The following is a 16,844-nucleotide window of genomic DNA, read 5'->3' on the forward strand; positions in this document are numbered from 1 at the left end:
ACCTACACCATGTTGATCTCAAACGCTTAGATCTCCACAGAGCCAAAGCCCTTACCCCTTATCCACTAGTAGTTAATTAATACATAGGCCTACTTACATCAATCAATCTACACACAAGATTTGTGTTCTTAAAATGTTTCAAAGAATATTCCACACTTTTGTCACATTGTCGTTTGTTTTTATCATGATAAGTTTTGAAAACAGCAGATCTACAAGCTCACAACGCGTCGCATTGCGACACGTTGTGAGCTTGTAGATCTGCAGTTTTCAAATAGCCTATTATGATGTAGTCAGGTTTCCTTTGGGCTAAGTTTTTTTTTCCCCGGACCCGGTTGCTTGTTTCTCTCACACAACGTGGCAACCCTGGTCTCTATGGCTGCAGACTGCAGAGGACGCCACATGCTTGTTTCTCTCACACAACGTGGCAACCCTGGTCTCCATGGCTGCAGAGGACGGACCCGGTTGCTTGTTTCTCTCACACAACGTGGCAACCCTGGTCTCCATGGCTGCAGAGGACGCCACAACATACGGTATTTTCTAATCTGTGACGTTATTAATGACTACAGTAGACTTTAATAAGACGGAGAATGTACGTGTATAATAACAATTTGACCAATAACTGCATGGGGGGGGGGGGGGGGGGGCTGTTTTTGTATGACGTAGAACAGATGACGTAGTACTATAGGGACAAACAAAACGTTGTGTTTTTACTTTAGCAGTTAGCAACATGTAGCATATTAGCTTTGATTGATTGATTGATACATTTATTAACAGTTTGCAGAAGTACAGTACATTTCAAGCACAAACTATCAATACAAAGACTGTTAACTGTGAGTGGACGACCCAATTAAGCATTACACTTGTTTACAACAGGGTCCACCATGTTCAATTCATCAAAACATTTAGAGACATACAAATAGACACTTCTATATAGTCAAAGAACAGAACAGGAATTCATCATAAAGGAGGCAAAAAGGGAAAAGATACATATACAGTGAGGGGAAAAGGGGGCGGTGGGGGGGGGGGGGGGGGATTCAGATTTTACAGGGGCCAGTTTTGAATTGCAGCCGTCCGTAGGTGCCCTTTGAAGGCGGTTTTGAAGGAGTCAAGGGATTCACATGTCTTAATGACTGTTGGTAGGGCAGTTCCACATTTTGGTGGCATAGGAGCGAAAATAATTTAGTCCCTTGTTTGTGCCGAATCTGGGCTGTACATGGTTCGTTGCACTCCCTCTGGTGTTGTGGGTGCTCATCTTAGCCCTGCTAGTGTTTTAGTGCAGTTGTACTGTCTGGACCTGAGGGTCCACAGGGGGTCCACAGGGGGTCCTCAGGGGTCCACAGGCACAAGGGGTCCTCAGAGTAACTACAGCTAAGGGGTCCACCAGGTCTGTAAATCAGTGGTTCCCAAAGTGGGGTCCGGGGAGCCCCAGGGGTCCTTGAGGGAGTTCCAGGGGGTCCCCACCCAGCTAAATGATAGTTTGGAACCGAATGGACCCTTATGGGGTCTGTAACTCTATAGGGTCCATTTGGTTCCATTGGTACACTCTCAGAGTTAAAATTAACATTGATTTTACAACATAAATTGGGGGTCCCAGAGATAGAAATGCCATTAAATGGGGGTCCGTATAGACTAATGCATGTCAAACTGGGGGTCCTTGAAATTAAACGGGTTGAGAATCACTGCTAGAGCCGTAAAGATCTTCTCTTAGGGGGTCCCTGGAATATCTCTTCAATAATTAATGTCAATGTGGGGGTCTTTGACATGAAAAAGTTCCGGAACCACTGGCCTAAATAGTAAACTGTTAATAAATACTTCAATCAATCAATATGCATACAGGATTTGTTTATTTTCCCTTTTTGCCTCCTTTATGATGAATTCCTGTTCTGTTGTTTGACAATATAGAAGTGTCTATTTGTACGTCTCTAAATGTTTTGATGAATTGAACAAGGTGGACCCTGTTGTAAACAAGTGTAATGCTTAATCGGGTCGTCCACTCACAGTTAACAGCTCTTTGTATTGAGTTTGTGCTTGAAATGTATACTGTAATTCTGCAAACTGTTAATACATATTTCAATCAATCAATCAATTCAAAGAATATTCCACACTTTTGTCACGCTGTCGTTTGTTCTTTATCATGATAAGTTTTGAAAACAGCAAATCTACAAGCTCACAACGCGTCGCAATGCGACGCGTTGTGGAGCTTGTAGATCTGCAGTTTTCAGGCTTCCTTTTGGGCTAATGGACCCAGTTGGCTTTGTGTCTCCTTTTCCCCCCTGCAGTACCGCCATGTACCACCGGGAGAAGAGCATCCAGATGAAGAGCAGCGCCTCGGCGCTCTACAACAACCTCAGCGTGCTGAGGGCGGCGCCGCGCGGCCTCACGCACTACACCGTGGTCCACGCCAACCTGGTCAACATGGTGTCGGCCTCCTGGGACGGGCTGAACGTGTCCCACCGCCAGCTGCAGAGCAAGGAGCCCAACGCTACGGCCAGCACCTCGCTAATCATGCAGGTCAGCAGTGTTGTTTTCGTCGACTGAAACTAAGACGAAACATTTTCGTCGACTACCACCTTTTCCACTGAATAAAACTAAATGGAAACTAAATGAAAACTGTGCTATGATGACTAAAACTAAGACTAAATATACTGACAATTTCGTCAACAAATAAAAACTAGACTAGAGAAGGGACTAGTGGACAAGAGATCCAGTATAAGTCACTTTACACTTGATTGCATGAAGTGTAAAAACAGTCCTTACGACGGCATCAGTGCCCACCAAAATACATTTTAGTCGACTAAATCAACTGTAGATTTAGTCGACTAAAATCTCATGACATTTAGTCGACTAAAACTAGACTAACACTAACACATTCCAGGTGACTAAAATGTGACTAAAACTAAATGAAAACTATTCAAAAGACTATGACTAAAACTAAAATCAAAATTTCCTGCCAAAAACAACACTGCAGGTCAGAGAGCCTGTGTCCAGGGTGTGGACACAACTACTTATTGCGACTGAAGGTTAACTAGTGAATCCAATCCACTTTATTTATAAAGCACATTTTTATACAACAAGGTTGAAACAAAGTGCTGTACACAAAAAAATACTAGAATATCAAAAAGCAACAACAGTACATAAAACAGGGCAGCATAAGGACACAATGCAGTGGAAGCAGCAACTCTTTAATCAGTATGTTCAAATGCCAAGGAGTACAAGTGAGTTTTCAGACGTGATTTAAACACAGACAAGGACTGAGAAGCTCTGACATGAGGTGGAAGTTCATTCCACAGTGTGGGTGGGTGCTACAATAGAAAATGACCTATCCCCCCCGGGCGGGATTTCAGCTTTGATTTAGGGATCTTGAGAAGTGACTGGTCAGTCGACCTCAGGGCCCTTGAGAAGTGACTGGTCAGTCGACCTCAGGGCCCTAGTGACTGATCAGTCGACCTCAGGGCCCTTGTCGATACTGTCGGGGTGAGAGAGCACGTGACATCATCATGGATGGAGGTCAATATGGCCTAACAACTATACATCTGACCTAGAACCTTAAACCCTTAGATCTCCATATATGGAGCTGACCTGTTCTGACATTCCATATGTTGATCCTTCCCTATCCGTCCTTCCTCTTCGATGTCTCCCTTTTGACTGATACCTGTCCATTTAAACTCTAGACGGGCCTGTTGACTGATACCTGTCCATTTAAACTCTAGACGGGCCTGTTGACTGATACCTGTCCATTAAAACTATAGACGGGCCTGTTTACTGATACCTGTCCATTTAAACTATAGACGGGCCTGCCCCAGTTATTAGTTATTCGCTCCCGGCGAAAACTAGTTCTCAACAGATCTTACCCCCTGTGCCAAAGCGCCAGCGTTCGCCCAGCAGTCTGCCGTCACCCAAGCGGATATGTGCACCCTTTAGGGCGAGGTCGCTTCTCTCCCTCAGGCGTCTTACTGCTTTTAGCATTTAACCACTTTAACCAAATCTAAACTCTGAACTCTGACCCTGACGGAGACCTTTTGGTCGGAACGCGTAGGTCCTGTTATTTATTTGCCTTGCTCATCATCAAATAAACGATTACATTTTTCACCTAAAGACGGAATGCCTTGGATTCTTTTCTTTTCAAGTCTGCAATTCACACTTTTATAAGCAGTACAACTTGGAGGAAGGATACCTTTTGTCTATAGAGCGTCGCAGTCCCGCCCCCTTTCAGAACGACGAGTGGCCCAGGAAATGATTCTCCGTTCATTTTCTCCATAGACATTTCAAAACGTATTTATTTAAAGACCTTTTAAGCGTCGTACGGAGCCAACTCAAGTCGTGACAAATCATGACAACAAACATAATATTTTGGACCAAACAAATAATGACTAAGAAGAAAAACAACAACAAAAAAGGGTTGTAACCTGCCGTTTTTTTCTACTTTCTAATTCTTTGTTTGGTCCAAAACATTGTGTTTGTTGTCATGATTTGTCACGACAAGAGTTGGCTTTGTCCGCGGCGTAAAAACGTCTTTAAATAAATACTTTCTGAAAAGTCTATGAGGAAAATGAACGGGATTTCTTTTCCGGGTCTCTCGAGGGGGCGGGACTGCGACGCTCTATATGGTTCTACCTGTAGCACCAAAGAGCACCAGTCTAAGAGCCACTAACAGATCCCTGCAGCGCTTCCATTCCTCTATTCCTAAACTCGGAACTATTTGTATCGTCAACCGTGTGTGGTGTTACGGCCCTAGTAGTAACTAAACATAAAGTGTGTGGTGTTACGGCCCTAGTAGTAACTAAACATAAAGTGTGTGGTGTTACGGCCCTAGTAGTAACTAAACATAACGTGTGTGGTGTTACGGCCCTAGTAGTAACTAAACATAAAGTGTGTGGTGTTACGGCCCTAGTAGTAACTAAACATAAAGTGTGTGGTGTTACGGCCCCAGTAGTAACTAAACATAAAGTGTGTGGTGTTACGGCCCTAGTAGTAACTAAACATAACGTGTGTGGTGTTACGGCCCTAGTAGTAACTAAACATAAAGTGTGTGGTGTTACGGCCCTAGTTGTAACTAAACATAAAGTGTGTGGTGTTACGGCCCTAGTAGTAACTAAACATAACGTGTGTGGTGTTACGGCCCTAGTAGTAACTAAACATAAAGTGTGTGGTGTTACGGCCCTAGTTGTAACTAAACATAAAGTGTGTGGTGTTACGGCCCCAGTAGTAACTAAACATAAAGTGTGTGGTGTTACGGCCCCAGTAGTAACTAAACATAACGTGTGTGGTGTTACGGCCCTAGTAGTAACTAAACATAAAGTGTGTGGTGTTACGGCCCTAGTAGTAACTAAACATAAAGTGTGTGGTGTTACGGCCCTAGTTGTAACTAAACATAAAGTGTGTGGTGTTACGGCCCTAGTTGTAAGTAAACATAAAGTGTGTGGTGTTACAGCCCCAGTAGTAACTAAACATAAAGTGTGTTGGTTGTTTACAGGCGTCCTGGTGCGTGCTGCCATCTCGCGACCTCCTGGTGTTGACCTCACAGAAAGGCATCCAGGTGAGAGACTGTGTGTGCGTGCGTGTCTGTGTGTCTGTGTGCGTGCGTGCGTGCGTGCATTTCCGTGTCTCTGGTTTACATGTAGTTCAGTGTCTTGCTCAAGGACTACATATCCTGAAACAAGCAAGCTGGCATTTCCGTTAAAAAAATTAAATAAATAACAAAATATATATTTTCTAACATCCATTTCCGCTAAGCAGCAAAGCTACAGTATATGTGAATGAGAAAAAGAGGTTGCGCATCAGCAATGGCTTTCAGTGGAGTGCAAAACCCAGATCAAGTATAGTACATCAAAGAATAGGAATTCAAAAAAAAAAAAAAAAAAAGGTAGCACATCCAAGAATTAAACAAGCTGGGGACAAAGTACTCACATTTCCATTTATTTATTGGCGCACACACCAAAAAGGAACGCTGACGCGTTTCGGCTACGCAGCCTTCATCAGAGCATTCATCAGTATATGTGCTTACTGCTTAGATGGTTAAAATTAATATTAGGATAAATGTGCGCGACTCTGGTGAGGAGGCTCCACTTCCGCTTTATATTTTACTCATGATCAGATCTTCCGTTGCTCCAGACTGTATGACGGAAACATTTATATTTTACTCATGATCAGAGCTTCCGTTGCTCCAGACTGTATGACGGAAACATTTATATTTTACTCATGATCAGATCTTCCGTTGCTCCAGACTGTATGACGGAAACATGTATATTTTACTCATGATCAGAGCTTCCGTTGCTCCAGACTGTATGACGGAAGCATTTATATTCTACTCGTTATCAGAGCTTCCGTCGCTCCAGATCGTATGACGGAAGCATTTATATTTTACATAGTTTGTCTGGTCTATATACATCTTCTATTCCATGTCGTAGCGACTGGCCAGACTAAAAACAAACAGGAGGGACCAAAACAAAGTGAAAATAACGGAACCCCAAACAGGAATAATGGTTTGCTTTTTTCTTTTGTTTCAGATGTATGAGTCGGACGGTTCTATCATGGTGTACTGGCATGCTCTGGACTGTCCTGACACTCCCACAGGTACAACCCATTACCCATTACCCATTACTCATTACCCATTACTCACAGGTACAACCCATTAACCCTTAAAATACACTAATCTATTCATCTATGTTAAAATAATGTAATCAACAATTTAATTCATGTGGTGTCCTAGATGAACAAGTTATTTACAGGCAACTGACACTGTTACTGCTATTGTTGAATTCCAATATTCCTCCGTAGTCTGAAAACCCACCTCTTCAGACTCCATCTTAGCCCGTAGCACTTGCCTTAGCCTCGACGACCTTACAGGCGAATGCAAAGGCTCAACTTCTGTAATAATAGCACCATGCACTATATAGTGTATAATCATAGTTTCATTTTATAGATATTATACTGTTAACCCATTTAGGCCTGACCTCCAGTTTTCTGACATAAATATTTTCACGATTTTTCAAAAATAGCAGACCAACAAGCTCATACGCTATGAGCTTGTAGATCTGCTATATTTCAATAGCTAAATTATAACATAATGTTTAAAACACAAAGGGGTTCCCGCCCAAAATGGGTTGACTTGCTGATGATTTTAGATGACTATGTCTATGTATGTGACGTATTCTTACTTACTGTAAATCGCTCTGGATTAAGAGCGTCTGATAAATGCCTCCTATTTTACCGCTGTTTCGGCGCTGTAGTGCCGAAATGATTTCGGCTCGTCAGAAATTTTCAGTAGCACCGAAGAACCGACTTTAGGACGGTACCCCCCCCCCCCAAATGTCAAATGACGTCACATTGTAGGCTCTACAGAGCCAAATGACGTCACATTGTAGGCTCTACAGAGCCAAATGACGTCACATTGTAGGCTCTACAGAGCCAAATGACGTCACATTGTAGGCTCTACAGAGCCAAATGACGTCACATTGTAGGCTCTACAGAGCCAAATGACGTCACATTGTAGGGCTCTACAGAGCCAAATGACGTCACATTGTAGGCTCTACAGAGCCAAATGACGTCACATTGTAGTCTCTACAGAGCCAAATGACGTCACATTGTAGGCTCTACAGAGCCAAATGACGTCACATTGTAGGCTCTACAGAGCCAAATGACGTCACATTGTAGGCTCTACAGAGCCAAATGACGTCACATTGTAGGGCTCTACAGAGCCAAATGACGTCACATTGTAGTCTCTACAGAGCCAAATGACGTCACATTGTAGGCTCTACAGAGCCAAATGACGTCACATTGTAGGGCTCTACAGAGCCAAATGACGTCACATTGTAGGCTCTACAGAGCCAAATGACGTCACATTGTAGGCTCTACAGAGCCAAATGACGTCACATTGTAGGCTCTACAGAGCCAAATGACGTCACATTGTAGGCTCTACAGAGCCAAATGACGTCACATTGTAGGGCTCTACAGAGCCAAATGACGTCACATTGTAGGCTCTACAGAGCCAAATGACGTCACATTGTAGGCTCTACAGAGCCAAATGACGTCACATTGTAGGCTCTACAGAGCCAAATGACGTCACATTGTAGTCTCTACAGAGCCAAATGACGTCACATTGTAGGCTCTACAGAGCCAAATGACGTCACATTGTAGGGCTCTACAGAGCCAAATGACGTCACATTGTAGGCTCTACAGAGCCAAATGACGTCACATTGTAGGCTCTACAGAGCCAAATGACGTCACATTGTAGGCTCTACAGAGCCAAATGACGTCACATTGTAGGCTCTACAGAGCCAAATGACGTCACATTGTAGGCTCTACAGAGCCAAATGACGTCACATTGTAGGCTCTACAGAGCCAAACAACGTCACATTGTAGGCTCTACAGAGCCAAATGACGTCACATTGTAGGCTCTACAGAGCCAAACGACGTCACATTGTAGGCTCTACAGAGCCAAATGACGTCACATTGTAGGCGCTACAGAGCCAAACGACGTCACATTGTAGGCTCTACAGAGCCAAATGACGTCACATTGTAGGCTCTACAGAGCCAAACGACGTCACATTGTAGGCTCTACAGAGCCAAATGACGTCACATTGTAGGCTCTACAGAGCCAAATGACGTCACATTGTAGGCTCTACAGAGCCAAACAACGTCACATTGTAGGCTCTACAGAGCCAAATGACGTCACATTGTAGGCTCTACAGCGCAGAACCCACTTTTATTGGGCTCTAAAATAGGAGTATGAATCGGCCCTAAAAGCCTAACCTGTAAATTGCTAACTGACTGTATTGTTTTCAGCCCAGGCTCTGTTCTCCAGAGGAATAGCAGCCGTGCAGGACAAATATATCTGTGTGGGTGAGTAATTACCACTCAATTACTATAATGTATTTGATCAGGTGAGTAATTGTCCCCAGCTAACTTATAGTGTTTGTGTTTGTGTGTGTGTGTGTGTGTGTGTGTGTGTGTGTGTGTGTGTGTGTGTGTGTGTGTGTGTGTGTGTGTGTGTGTGTGTGTGTGTGTGTGTGTGTGTGTGTGTGTGTGTGTGGTGTGTGTGTGTGTGTGTAGGGGTCAGCTCGGGGGTCATCCTGGTCTTTGACGTCCCGTCTAAAGGCAGTGACATCACTCTTTCGGAGGTCCTGGGCGAACATCGCGAGGCCATCACGGACATGGCCGCAGAGTGCTCTGGAGACCAGGTGGGGGCGACACTGAACACAATCCATGCCAAACTCCGGAAACAAAGTCGGTCCGTCGGACGCTCTCAGCGGGTGCTTTTATTTCCCTTCGAGCACCGCGAGAACTATAAAATAAAATGAATACTTTTAGAATCATACTAAACCACGTCATAGTTTCAGAATCAGAATCAAACTTCATTGTCACATCACATTACAGTAACATGGGTGAAATTCTTGTTTGTGCAGCAGCTCATCGTTGCAGTTAAAAGAAATAAAGTGCATAGTACATGACTAAACTACATGGTACAATATGTATGCATATAACATAATAAACTAGAAAAAGTGCCCTTCTGGGCACAGGTCTCCACAAGGATAGGAATGTAGGACATTGCAGCTTGCCTTCATCTGGTGGTTGGATAAAAGGGCAACAAAAGTAAATAATATAACATCTAACAGTATATTAATAATGCTTAGTAATGTTATAAAGATGAATGGCATGCATTATACAAATGGCATGTTATTGACAAAGGTACGTCATTGTAATGGCAAAACAGTGACCTTGCTCATCGCACAATTTCACGGAAATCACGCGATGTGTTCATGATTTGCAGCATTTTGTTTGAAACTGAGCACTCCTGTGAACTTTGGAAGCCAATCTTAACCAATCAGGATGGAGTCTGAGAAATCTGAAAGACCTGTTTCGTTGAATGGCTCTAGAGAGACTGTGTACCAATTTGCGCGATGTTTGGACAAAATCTGTAGGTGTACTGTGCAAAAACTTGTTTTGCACAAAGCGGCCTCCTGGTGGCGCTATAACAGGCCGTTCTGGAAATTTTGGGGCAGAGGTTCATCGTTGGCATCCAGGGAGTGCGTGTGCAAAATTTGGCATCGACCGGGTTAACGGTGCTGGAGATTAGCTGCTCACGGACACACACACACACACACACACACGGACGGACGGACACACGGACAGACGGAGTGCAAAACATACTCTCCCCCCATGCCTTCGGCCTGGTGGAGACAATAAAGTGATGTAGCCTATGTGTATATACAGAGTAGTCTCTACTAAAAGGAGACCAATCCAGTTCAGTCTGTGCGGCGTCACCAGTCCTAGCTCTTGTTCAGCGGTCTAATTGTTGACAAGTAGAAACTGTTCAGTAGTCTGGAGGTGCTGCTCTTGATGCTCATGAAGCGTTTGCCGGCCATGGGCGTGGGAAGTGGTTTGAACAGGCTATGGCTGGAGGCGGTGATGGATGTCCCTGATAATGCTCTCAGCCTTTATAGCCACACAACGTCTCTGGTGTATTTCCTGGAGTGGGGGAAAGCTCCCCTCCCACGATGCGCTGCGCTGTTCGCACCACTCTCTGCAGTCTTTTCCGAACCAGGCAGTGGTGCCGCTTCCTGTTGTTGCTATTTTGCTCTTATTGAAATGAATTGAGTTATTTATTGTATCACTGAATTATCACTCGATCATCAAATCTGTGCCTTTAAGACCCTGTAAGACCCGGATATATTTCTACTTGCAAAAAAGAGATTTCAACCTTACTACTACTTTGTACTACTAGGAAAAATATGTAAAAAAAAAAAGAAAAAAAAAATTGTTTGATGAAAATTGTATGCACATTTATAATAATTATATAATAATATAATATAATGACTTTACATTTGGGGGATGTCTTTCACAATAATGAATAAAACATGTTCTAGACATTATAATGATCACAAAAAAACATATATTACAATTATTTTACTTACTTTTATTAGGGTTAAAGGTCAAATGTCATAGGTAAAAAAATGTACAGAAACTTTTAATTTGTGTGAATTTCAGCCTCTGTGGGGGGTATTTATATGCAAATATCATGACCAATGGCATTGCAATGAACATCACTGATGATCACACGTTTAGGTGAAAAAAGAACAGAAAAAATATATAGTAATTCATTAAAATAAAAATGTTACCGAAAAGCAACGCTGGGTCTTACAGGGTTAAATCCATCACTTTCAACAATAAAATAGATAATTCATAGTCGATAATAATTCAGTGATGCAATAAATAACTCAATTCATTTCAATAAGAGCAAAATAGCAACAACAGGAAGTGACTTGTTGTAGAACAACTATTTCTGCTACTTTTTAAATGTGTATACCGGTATATAGACAATTTTTCAACACGTGCGTGCATGTCCGTGCGTGCGTGCGTGCATGCGTGTGTGTGTGCGTGCGTGCGTGCATGCATGCGTGCGTGCGTGCGTGTGTGTGTGTGCGCGTGCCCCACAGGAGTGCGTAGCGGAGCTAGCCAGTGCAGACGACTCAGGCTGTGTGTGTGTGTGGAGAGCTGGGGAGGAGTTCACGTTGCTCAACAAGATCCCTGGCTTCGAGTGAGTCACAATCTATCATTTAGAGTTTAGTCACATTGGTCTCTCTCTCCATGTTAACCAGATGTCTCTCTCTCTCTCTCTATCTCTCTCTCTCTCAATTCAATTTTCAATTTCAAAAGGCTTTATTGGCATGATAAATATGTTTTACATTGCCAAAGCGTACATACAACAAAACAAAAGTCAAACGTCCCAACGATAATGAACAACAAGCAATACAGTAACAATGGAAATAGATTAACAAACATAAACTTAACAGCAACTTAATGACCCTGTTCAGACAGATATACCTGTCTCTACTGTCCACTGTCTGTCCCTCAGACAGATATACCTGTCTCTTCTGTCCACTGGCTGTCCCTCAGTTGATGACAACTCCACACATATTTTGCTGCCAAAACTGTGCATTTGGACTGTTCTCCCAGAACATTATTGGAGTTATTAAAACTCCTTCAGTGCCACCTGGTGGTCACCAGTTTAGGCTCTGAGTGCCAATTCTCCAATATGTGATATTTTGATAATTTGGTTAGTGGAGGTTGTTTGAGTCAGGGGAGGGGTGGTGGGGGTAAGACTCAGGACCAGCTGACTGAGGGGACTCCTACTCATGTTCTCCTCTTGGCATTTTAAGGCCTGGTGATGGTAGGAGGTGGGGTCACTATTTAGAAGGTGCTTTAGGAATTTGAATGCTCTTTTCTGGATGTTAATTAGGAGAGGGAATTGGCCAAGTTCCGCTCTGCATGCATTATTTGGAGTTTTTCTTTGAGTTTTTAATCTGGACCGTTTCTGGAAAACCATGACTTTTGTCTTCTTCATATTGACTTTCAGGGCCCAGGTCTGACAGAAGTGTTGCAGCTGATCTAGGAGCTGCTGTAGTCCTTCCTTACAGTCGGACAGCAGCACCAGATCATCTGCAAACGGCGAACATTTAATCTCTTTGTCTCCGAGGGTAAGGCCAGGTGCTGATGAGTCCTCATTTAATTTATATATACATGTTGAACAGGGATGGACTTAGATTGTTTCCCTGCATTACTCCTCTACTTTGGGGGAAGAAATCTGTTCTTTTGTTGACAATTTCTACTGCACATTTATTATTCTCTCTCTCTCTCTCTCTCTCTCTCTCTCTCTCTCTCTCTCTCTCTCTCTCTCTCTCTCCATGTTAACCAGATGTCTCTCTCTCCCCCAGTATGACGGTGTCATCGGTGTGTCTATATAAGGGCGTGGTCATCGCGGGCTACGGCAGCGGTCAGATCCGTCTCTACGAGGCGCTGACGGGCGTCCTGCACGCCGAGGTCACCGCCCACGCCCGCTGGCTCTACTCGCTGGACGTGGCGCCCTCCTCTGGACTGGTGAGACTACAACACCCCCCCTCCTCCTCCTCCTCCTCATCCTCCTCCTCTTCATCTTCCTCCTCCTCCTCCTCCTCCTCCTCCTCTTCATCTTCCTCCTCCTCCTCCCCCTCCTCCTCCTCCTCCTCCTCCCCCTCCTCCTTCTTCTCCTCCTTCTCCTCCTCCTCCTCTTCATCTTCCTCCTCCTCCTCCCCCTCCTCCTCCTCCTCCTCCCCCAACTCCTCCTCCTCCTCCTCCTCCTCCTCCTCCTCCTCCTCCTCCTTCCTCCTCCTCCTCCCCCTCCCCCTCCTCCTCCTCCTCCCCCCCCCCTCCTCCTCCTCCTCCTCCTCCTCCTCCTCCTCCTCCTCCCCCAACTCCTCATCCTCCTCCTCCCCCTCCTCCTCCCCCTCCTCCTCCTCCCCCCCCCCCTCCTTCTCTGGACTGGTGAGACTACAACACCCCCCCTCCCCCAACTCCTCCTCCTCCTCCTCCTCCTCCCCCTCCTCCTCCTCCTCCTCCCCCTCCTCCTCCCCCTCCCCCTCCTCCTCCTCCTCCCCCTCCCCCTCCTCCTCCTCCTCCTCCCCCAACTCCTCATCCTCCTCCTCCCCCTCCTCCCCCCCCCCCTCCTCCTCCTCCTCCTCCTCCCCCCCCCCTCCTCCTCCTCCTCCTTCTCTGGACTGGTCAGTACAGGACAGGACAACAAGAATGTATGAAAACACAGCACTGTAAAAATAGACTGGTTTGATCACGAAGACACGCATGTCAATTCACTACAAGATATTCCAAATACCCCAGATATTGTGTTCATCAATGGAATTAGAAAAACTGTCACTATATTTTAAATAGGCTGCCCATTTGATTTGTATAATGGACACTTGTTTTACATCCAAACTTATGAAATATCAGCTTCTGGTGGAACGTATTATGGCCTTGGGATATAACTGGGCAGTCTGTCTATCTGGAGAAGGCGTTGTTTCATTTATCCCTACAGTAGGTGGCTTAAAAAACCCAAAACAAACATCCTGTCTAGTAGTGTCAAGTAATAGTATGTCAACAATGTGCTATATATTTTTTTTTTCTCCTTTTCCCTCTGTGTGTTAAGCATGTGCAGCAGCTATATCTGGTTGGACCATATAATGTATAACCTATAACCTGTGTGTGTGTGTGTGTGTGTGTGTGTGTGTGTGTGTGTGTGTGTGTGTGTGTGTGTGTGTGTGTGTGTGTGTGTGTGTGTGTGTGTGTGTGTGTGTGTGTGTGTGTGTGTGTGTGTGTGTGTGTGTGTGTGTGCGTGCGTGCATGTGCGCGCAGCTTCTGTCTGCCGCTGAAGACTCGTTCGTCCGGGTGTGGCACCTCTCTCTCTCGCCAGAGACCAACAGTGTGGAGGTAACCATGTGACCACCACTAACCCAATCAAAGACTATACGTTCATATTGTCACAAAGCTGAATTAAATAATCCAGGATTTAATATACCAAATCCAGGTTTTACAAATCCTGGTTTATTCTGTTCCACTGGAGCAGTTGTTATTTATTCATTACTAGTCCTTACCCGTTCTGAATACAGTATATGAACAGCAAATTATGTTCAGTGTGGGGAATTGTTTACAGATGGTCTTGGGAAGTTGGGTGGGCACAAAAGTGGATATGGATATGTTGCTGGGTGTCCAAGCGATAACGAAATTAGGTCAAGATTCTGCTAAATATGACGTAAATTAAAACATGATGTATGATGATAAGAGTGCCCCTCACTTCACACAGGTATGATTTTTCTTTAATAAAGTGATATGAGGTAGGGGCAGGCAATATGACAAAATATTATATCACAATATCTTTTCAGAAATTATCACAATATTGATATTCATCTGGATATCATATTTTTTATATAATCTATATAATCAATTTGTTTTTATACTGATAGACTATTAGTTTGGTATGCAGATAGATAGATAGATAGATAGATAGATAGATAGATAGATAGATAGATAGATAGATAGATAGATAGATAGATAGATAGTCAATTCATTTTATGAATGGATGGACAGACAGACTATCCGTTTTTATCTTGCTGTTCTATCATGTGAGTGTGGCATTTAGACAGTGCAGAGGCTACTCGATGGTGAATTAGTAATGTAACATTCTCCTTGGCTTTGACTGCTTCAGTTCAGAAGCGTTGCATTTAGGGTTATGGACCTGAGCTAGGCACTGACTAATATATCCAGTCAGGTCGGTCATTCATAATATTGCGCTGCTGCGCACACGCTTTTAGTGAGGTGCTAAGCAAGGGTTGTTTTGGTATATCAATCAATCCGTCCACTCCATGTGCGTGCGCACGTGCACTCTTTACGTGCGAGGCTGCACGCTGTTTCACCCACGTTTGGTTAAAAGTTATATCAAGTGATGTTTTAACATTACAAACTTTCTAAATAACTTTAGTATTCAACGTGTCGGGGTCCTAGCAACTCCTTCTGTCTTCTGTGCTACCCTGCTGCGTTCGCTCCGCTGCTGAGTGCTGACAGAGAAGAGAACTGAGCAGCAACACAGGAGAGGGGCGGGGCGGTGGGAGCAAAGGGACAGATCTTCAAATGAACGCCGCATTGAGCCTCGATACGTTGTTAGCTTGTAGCTCTGCTCTTTTTGGCGAACGACACCGCCGTTCAGAAATATAAATTTAGGTATAGAACCGCGACAATAGAATGTGCACTTGCTGTAGACAGAGACTTGTCTTTATCACGATTGAATGGTCAAATCCTGTAGCACCTGTGCTACAAATCTAATTTTACAACTCGCACGGTGATATTTTTAGTCGCAAATGCGAGTACCTAGTCGCACTGTCGAGCCCTGGGAATAGCTGTAGTATGCGTCTGTCGTCTGAGTTGTTTTCCCTGTGTGGTCAGATGCCTGCCTGGGGGCGGTGTGAAAAAGGGTAGGTGCATTGAGGGGGTTGGAAATATCCCGGTCACTGTGAAGGCCGTAGTACTGTAAATATGAATATGAATGCAAAGTAGTGGTTGATGTGTGGACAGGCTAGCTGTTGGTGTTGTGCATGGTGAGATGTGTGCAAACGGTGTGGATGGCTGGCCTCTGTGCTGGTGGAGAAGTGTGACGATTATGTCACAGCAACTTTGCCCGTGGGATCGTGTGGTGATGTAAAAACTATATTTGTACAGTAAATATGACAGTAGCGTCGGTAAGATGTAGCCTAGCCGGATTCTGGGAGCGTGCAGATTTATTTTGGCATGGAGAGATGTGTGCTAATAGTGTGGCTCGGTCGGAGATAGACCACGGACAAATAAACGGGTTTTTATTCACTAATAAGTTCATTATTAATCGTATTGAAAAAATGGCTTCGTTAAGACCTCCATATTATTATGGTCAATGCCTGTGTGAAAAGTGGGAGCGATTGGTGCAGGCAATGAGGAGATACGGTGGTGTTTCTGACATTCATTCATTCAGACATTGACTGAATTATAGTATGATAGTATGATGATATGATATGATATGGTGTGTGTGTGTGTGTGTGTGTGTGTGTGTGTGTGTGTGTGTGTGTGTGTGTGTGTGTGTGTGTGTGTGTGTGTGTGTGTGTGTGTGTGTGTGTGTTGTCTCCCCCTGCAGGTCAGTCACATGTACAACGAGTGCGTCACAGACACTCAGATCTGCGGCGCTAAGTTCTGCGACGCCGACGGCTCTGCGTTCGCCGTGACGGGATACGACCTGAGCGAGATCGTACGCTACGCACAGTAGCACGCACGCACACACACACACACACACACACACACACACACACACGAATAGTGAATAAATAATGTTTTGAAAACAACTGCTTCACTTGTGGGGCATCGGTGGCCGAACGGTTTGCGGAGCGGTCTTGATATCGGAAGGTCGCTAGTTCGTATCCCCGGACCGGCACGTTAAGATGACCACCGCTGAAGTGCCCTTTGAGCAAGGCATTGAACCCCTACCATGAAATGTTCTATGAGCAGGGCCTGGCTGT

The 16,844-nt window shown here is 44.4% G+C and overlaps 1 protein-coding gene across 2 annotated transcripts; it reads left to right on the top strand.

The window, feature by feature from the left end:
* The first annotated feature begins 2,277 nt into the window (after nt 1-2,277).
* Nucleotides 2,278-16,633, top strand: wdr54 (WD repeat domain 54). Of its 2 annotated transcripts, none has more exons than XM_083776308.1 (9): nt 2,278-2,511; nt 5,474-5,536; nt 6,507-6,573; nt 8,785-8,841; nt 9,052-9,179; nt 11,436-11,536; nt 12,714-12,876; nt 14,164-14,238; nt 16,466-16,633. In XM_083776308.1, exons 1-9 carry the CDS (start codon nt 2,287-2,289, stop codon nt 16,592-16,594), a joined length of 1,008 nt encoding a protein of 335 aa, XP_083632434.1. In that variant the 5' UTR covers nt 2,278-2,286; the 3' UTR covers nt 16,595-16,633. The 2 variants fall into 2 exon arrangements, with proteins under 2 accessions (XP_083632434.1, XP_083632435.1); XM_083776309.1 differs by having other exon boundaries at nt 11,439-11,536.
* The last annotated feature ends 211 nt before the right edge of the window (nt 16,634-16,844 follow it).

Source organism: Protomyctophum parallelum, assembly GCF_964188405.1.
Source record: "Protomyctophum parallelum genome assembly, chromosome: 11".
In the NCBI taxonomy this organism is placed as follows: Eukaryota; Metazoa; Chordata; class Actinopteri; order Myctophiformes; family Myctophidae; genus Protomyctophum; species Protomyctophum parallelum.

Bases quoted from the DNA above. Each gene is read 5' to 3' on its own strand.
- wdr54 (XM_083776308.1), top strand. From the start codon at position 2,287: ATGTACCACCGGGAGAAGAGCATCCAGATGAAGAGCAGCGCCTCGGCG. The intron at 2,512-5,473 runs GTCAGCAGTGTT...GGTTGTTTACAG, and splicing joins GCACCTCGCTAATCATGCAG to GCGTCCTGGTGCGTGCTGCC. The intron at 8,842-9,051 runs GTGAGTAATTAC...GTGTGTGTGTAG, and splicing joins GGACAAATATATCTGTGTGG to GGGTCAGCTCGGGGGTCATC.